The sequence below is a fragment of the Procambarus clarkii genome, unplaced genomic scaffold (genome assembly GCF_040958095.1).
Source record: "Procambarus clarkii isolate CNS0578487 unplaced genomic scaffold, FALCON_Pclarkii_2.0 HiC_scaffold_428, whole genome shotgun sequence".
In the NCBI taxonomy this organism is placed as follows: Eukaryota; Metazoa; Arthropoda; class Malacostraca; order Decapoda; family Cambaridae; genus Procambarus; species Procambarus clarkii.
Genome location: NW_027189461.1, coordinates 88,181 through 94,553, shown reverse-complemented (window position 1 = coordinate 94,553; position 6,373 = coordinate 88,181). Strand labels below are relative to the sequence as shown.

Genomic DNA, 6,373 nt, shown 5'->3' with positions numbered 1-6,373 from the left:
CATGTAGTCAAAAAATGAAATTAACCTTCAGTTAATTTCATTTTTCTTTAAGGACGGGGAGGGATGGTACGAATCCATATATTTGATTCTAACATTCATCATGATAAATATGTATGTCCATTATTTCTTTCCTCAGTTATTTAAATAAAACATTGTATCTAGTTGTGTTCCAGTATATATATATGTTTGATTTAAATGTAGCATGCTGTAGTGTGCCTATATTTAATATTTGTTAATGCTATTGCATGTTCATTCCTGTGGGGGTGACCTTGGCGTCTCATGGGGGGATGACCATATTTGGGATGTTCCAGTATGGTGCAGTGTATCAAGTTAGCGTCACTGATTCACCCCTGTAATTATTCCTGTTTATTGATTGTAATTAATTTCTTATTTACACCTTTGCAGTGTTATAGGCATATAAGTTTAGTTATAATTATGTTCTTAAGTATTACTCTCTGATAGCAGAGATTTCATGTGAGTTTTAGTTGGTACCTTGTAGACGCCATGCCGTGCATGCTCCAGCAACGCCAGTCGCGTGGGTGGAACTGGCTGGCGTGGACATGTTGTGGAGTTAAGTCTGTAGTATTTGTTTATTGTTTAGTAACAGCTGATTTCCTGGTTAGACCATTATGTGCATACCCATCTATCTATTTAAGTTTTAAAATAGTGATCAGTTCTTATATAATATTGTATTATTGTATTCTGGTGCATTAATATTTCTGGCTGCCTGTATTTCCATTTATATGTTTGTATGTTCTTTGTTACCCTTACTTTAAGTATATTGCTTTGTTGAGTAAGCAGTTGAGTTATTTACCCTAGATACTTATAGTAGGCAAGGCCGTGTTATTATTATATATTGTTTTACAACTGCAAACAGAGGAACCATGCCCAGAGGTCAAGGGTCATAACACCCTACACCAGCTGCTGCTGACCCTACACCAGCTGCTGCTGACCCTACACCAGCTGCTGCTGACCCCACACCACACCCAGCAGAGGCTGTAAGTGTGTCTACACCTGACGACAACTCTCCTGCACCTGCAGAAGTTGCAGCCTTTTATGCGTCCTACAATAATGCTAGTGACCTGAAGTATAATCTTGCACAGAAGCGTGTAGCGACTCGGGAGTGGAACATACACTACGGACTGCTAGAGGACGGAACACACATAAGCACTGTGGTACAGTGAGGCTGATACAGTCCGTTTCTGTACTGATGTTACCCTCTGAAGAGACTACTCCACCCCGCCATTACTGACCCTGATTACTATGTGAGGTATCTGAAACACGCCGCCTGGAGGGAGGTTATCTTGAGGTTATCTTGAGATGATTTCGGGGCTTTAGTGTCCTTGCGGCCCGGTCCTCGACCAGGCCTCCAACCCCAGGAAGCAGCCCGTGACAGCTGACTAAGACCCAGGTACCTATTTTACTGCTAGGTAACAGGGACATAGGGTGAAAGAAACTCTGCCCATTGTTTCTCGCCGGCGCTCGGGATCGAACCCGGGACCACAGGATCACAAGTCCAGCGTGCTGTCCGCTCGGCCGACCGGCTCCCTGGCCGGAGAGGCAAATTCAAGAACGTAAGGACAAGGAATCTTCGACCCAGCTACCCAGCGCCTCTGACTACCAAGCCTTCAGGGACCACTGCACTTCAGAACGAATGCTGGATGATGCTCCAGCTCCTGACACGGTCTCGGACATTGTTGTGAGCGTCGCTGAGCCTACTGCAGCTCCTGCTCCTGCAACAGCTCTTACTCAACCATCAAGAGCTCAACCTCCACGATCCACATCTCCTGCTTTTAACTCATCCGATTCGTCGGATGATGACGTCTCGGTGGGAACACCATCTCCACCTTCACGGAAATGCCACTACTCAGCTGCCAATTTCCTTCACGACACTACACCAACAACCTCCTGTGATAGCACCACAATGACAACACGAAGTCAGACTGCCAGGACCAACACGAAGAAGACCGAAGATCAGAGTTTATCTCTAAATCTCTAAATCTATCATATATAAATCATCAAGAAAAAGAAGACCACTGACGAAATGAACTACCATCAATACCTGCCATCAACCCTCTACCACCATCAACTGCCAGCTGCCAGCCCGGCCCCTGTCAGTACTGACACAACAGCGAGTAACCAGGTGAGTTCCACCGTACCGCCAAGCCACAGCGTCAGCTGCAAGTCTTACCCACGGTGGTTGGGGCCACCGCCTCACCCCCCCCCCCTCCCTCCCTCTTGTCTCCAGTCCCTAGCTCAAGATTTCTGCAGCCTCGTCCCAGTCTTCCATCCCCTGCTTGCCTGCTCTAGGGCCTTGGAACCCCAATTATTTCCACTACGAAATTATGGGGCCAAGCAAACCGAACTCAACAAGCTGTACAACAGACGAAATGTCTAGTGACAGTATGTTGTACCTCAGATCATACGTGAGTCACAAAGGACATGTGACGCTACAACTGAGCAAGTGTGATTAATTGATCCAGTCAAATGTGACACCCAAAGTACTTCAGAGCCACATAGAGGTGGCTAAAGAGAAATTACAAAGAACTAATAAGGCTACAAATAATTATCATCAAATCTTCCTGCCACAAAATGCTGAGCCAGACAAACTCGACACCTTCCATGCCAAAACTATATGAGGAGGATGTCCAAGATCGCCTCGATAAATTAATACAATTCTTAGAATAATTAAATATAAACTCAGTCTCTCAAAATGCTCTAACAGCAAGTGGAGTTAATGCATCTGAACCATTCAATGAAGTCTGTCTTCCTGCCATTGATTTACCTCACTTTCAAGGCAGAGATGACGAAAACTTCGAATGTTACTGGAATACGTCTGATTCACTTCTGAACTCTAAAAATTCCATTAACAAAACAAAGAAATTCCTATATTTGCGAAGTACCCTTAAGGGAGAATCAAAGGCAGTTATTGATCATCTGAATCAAAGTAATGACGACTTCGATACTGCCATACAGCTGTTAGAAGTCAACTATAGTAACAAAGAAATTGTTATAGCTAACCTCTACTATAAACGGAGAGCAACACCTACACTAGAACCAACACCTGAAGCTCTTCAAGACTTTAGACTCCGAGTGGAGTCTGTAGTTCAAGCTCTTGCTGCCAAGGTCACATCATTCATCTTGGCACCGGTGGCAGCAGCAGCAGCAGCGGCACGTCGCGCTCACAGTGAGATCTAGGCGGTACTCTGAGCGCCCCGCTCCTGCACCCACCTGCCCCTGCACTTGCAGCTACATGTAAACTTACGCCGTTTACAAGTGTCTAGCATCACAACCACTACAGTCATCAGCATCATGGATTCAGCAACAGAGATGCAGAGCGCTAGTAGCACCTGTTGCAAACTTGCAAGGTCACGCGCCGCTTGGTCGGCCCAGACGAGCATACTCTCGTGGTAACCCTACCTGGGGCCACATTCTTATCGTGGTAACCCTATCTGGGGCCACATTCTTATCGTAGTAACCCTATCTGGGGCCACAGACTCTTCCATCCAAGGCAGCACCCAGGCCAACTGGCACACACTTCCTCCCAGGCAACGACAGCGCTTCCCCTTGACGTGTTCACGGTGTAGATTCACAACTTTATCAGTGAGATCGCATGCAAAGATACATTACCCTAGTGGGCCAACCCGCACTGCCACCCTGAATACAACCAGGGACAGCTGGAGGGCCTAACTTGTGTAATGTGTATTGCCGTGTATAGCGCTCTCTCTCTCCTCTGTTAAACATTTCTTCCTCTCCATGATTGGGACCTACCCCCTGTGGGGTGAAAGTGCAGTGGGGTATTCGTCCTGTCCTCCCAGGTGGGGCCACAGCACGTGCTTGCGCCCTGTGTCACCCTGCTTGGTAGTTTTGCTATGCCGATCTACTGCTAGAACCTCATGATAGTGCGAGTCAACTGGCAGTCGGGGGTTGCCCTCAAGTAATACCTTCAGGACACACGGATACTTCGTATTCGCGCCGAACCGGGTTCAATTAGCTTGCTATGAACCCGGACTTACGCCACTGACAACCGAGCTCCAACCCACAGCTCACGAGCCTAAGATTCACAGCTCCACGGAGGTCACAGCCACCCAGCTGAGTCAACCCACCACCAACACCTCCATCTGACCACTACCTCACCTAAAATGCTCTGCCTTCGCCTCCTTAACGCCTCTGATCCTCTCCCTGACCCTGACGGAATAGGACATAAAATCTAGCTGATCACCCAGACTCCTTACACCACCATCATTCCCACTGACAACGGACTAAAGCTCTTTCTACCCTCTGAGTCTGACCTCTATGCTTGACTCACTCCCAAAGTCCGAGAAGGACTACTGACAATAGGACTTACCCGCGCACTGACCTTAGAGCAGAAGCACAACTGCACTGCTGTTGCCTTCAATGTAGACACCACTCGCCTCTCCACAGTAACAACCTTAGACGGACAACACATTACCGACATCGGGAAAGTCAACAATATCATCACAGAAGACCTCTTCCACCCAACACCAAGATCCTCAGACTCCGCTGCTCCTCCCTCACTGAACCTGAATCCCTCCTCACTAAGGGCTTTAAATTAGACCATATCTCCATCCCGCGCTACAACCTCAAGAAAAGCTCATACCAAACTATCAGACAATGCTTCAAGTGTTATGGCTTCAACCATACCTCTAGACACTACAAGGAAAAGGAACAAGGCTGCTCCTTATGCGGAAACAGAGGACACTTCTGGAAAACCTGCACAGACGGCACTCGGACATGTATAAACTGCGGTGGAAACCTCCCTGCCACCCACCACACCTGCAAACTGCGGTGGAAACCACCCTGCCACCCACCACACCTGCAAACTGCGGTGGAAACCACCCTGCCACCCACCACACCTGCAAACTACGGTGGAAACCACCCTGCCACCCACCACACCTGCAAACTGCGGTGGAAACCACCCTGCCACCCACCACACCTGCAAACTGCGGTGGAAACCACCCTGCCACCCACCACACCTGCAAACTGCGGTGGAAACCACCCTGCCACCCACCACACCTGCAAACTACGGTGGAAACCACCCTGCCACCCACCACACCTGCAAACTGCGGTGGAAACCACCCTGCCACCCACCACACCTGCAAACTGCGGTGGAAACCACCCTGCCACCCACCACACCTGCAAACTACGGTGGAAACCACCCTGCCACCCACCACACCTGCAAACTGCGGTGGAAACCACCCTGCCACCCACCACACCTGCAAACTACGGTGGAAACCACCCTGCCACCCACCACACCTGCAAACTACGGTGGAAACCACCCTGCCACCCACCACACCTGCAAACTGCGATGGAAACCACCCTGCCACCCACCACACCTGCAAACTACAGTGGAAACCACCCTGCCACCCACCACACCTGCAAACTGCGGTGGAAACCACCCTGCCACCCACCACACCTGCAAACTACGGTGGAAACCACCCTGCCACCCACCACACCTGCAAACTGCGGTGGAAACCACCCTGCCACCCACCACACCTGCAAACTACGGTGGAAACCTCCCTGCCACCCACCACACCTGCAAACTGCGGTGGAAACCACCCTGCCACCCACCACACCTGCAAACTACGGTGGAAACCTCCCTGCCACCCACAACACCTGCAAACTGCGGTGGAAACCACCCTGCCACCCACCACACCTGCAAACTGCGGTGGAAACCACCCTGCCACTCACCACACCTGCTAACTACGGTGGAAACCTCCCTGCCACCCACCACACCAGCAAACTACGGTGGAAACCACCCTGCCACCCACCACACCTGCAAACTGCGGTGGAAACCACCCTGCCACCCACCACACTTGCAAACTACGGTGGAAACCTCCCTGCCACCCACCACACCTGCAAACTGCGGTGGAAACCACCCTGCCACCCACCACACCTGCAAACTACGGTGGAAACCACCCTGCCACCCACCACACCTGCAAACTGCGATGGAAACCACCCTGCCACCCACCACACCTGCAAACTACAGTGGAAACCACCCTGCCACCCACCACACCTGCAAACTGCGGTGGAAACCACCCTGCCACCCACCACACCTGCAAACTACGGTGGAAACCACCCTGCCACCCACCACACCTGCAAACTGCGGTGGAAACCACCCTGCCACCCACCACACCTGCAAACTGCGGTGGAAACCTCCCTGCCACCCACCACACCTGCAAACTACGGTGGAAACCACCCTGCCACCCACCACAACTGCAAACTGCGGTGGAAACCTCCATGCCACCCACCACACCTGCAAACTGCGGTGGAAACCACCCGGCCACCCACCACACCTGCAAACTGCGGTGGAAACCACCCTGCCACCCACCACACCTGCAAACTACGGTGG

At 50.7% G+C, this 6,373-nt stretch overlaps 1 protein-coding gene across 1 annotated transcript; it reads left to right on the top strand.

The window, feature by feature from the left end:
• Positions 1 to 2,390: 2,390 nt before the first annotated feature.
• Positions 2,391 to 4,577, top strand: LOC138361507 (uncharacterized). The gene is made up of 3 exons (XM_069320807.1): positions 2,391 to 2,403; positions 2,726 to 3,187; positions 4,318 to 4,577. Exons 1-3 carry the CDS (start codon positions 2,391 to 2,393, stop codon positions 4,575 to 4,577), a joined length of 735 nt encoding a protein of 244 aa, XP_069176908.1.
• Positions 4,578 to 6,373: the final 1,796 nt, after the last annotated feature.

What these genes read in the sequence shown, in the direction of transcription:
- LOC138361507 (XM_069320807.1), top strand. An exon ending in AGCGGCACGTCGCGCTCACA is followed by an intron (nt 3,188 to 4,317) that starts GTGAGATCTAGG and finishes TCACTCCCAAAG; the next exon opens with TCCGAGAAGGACTACTGACA.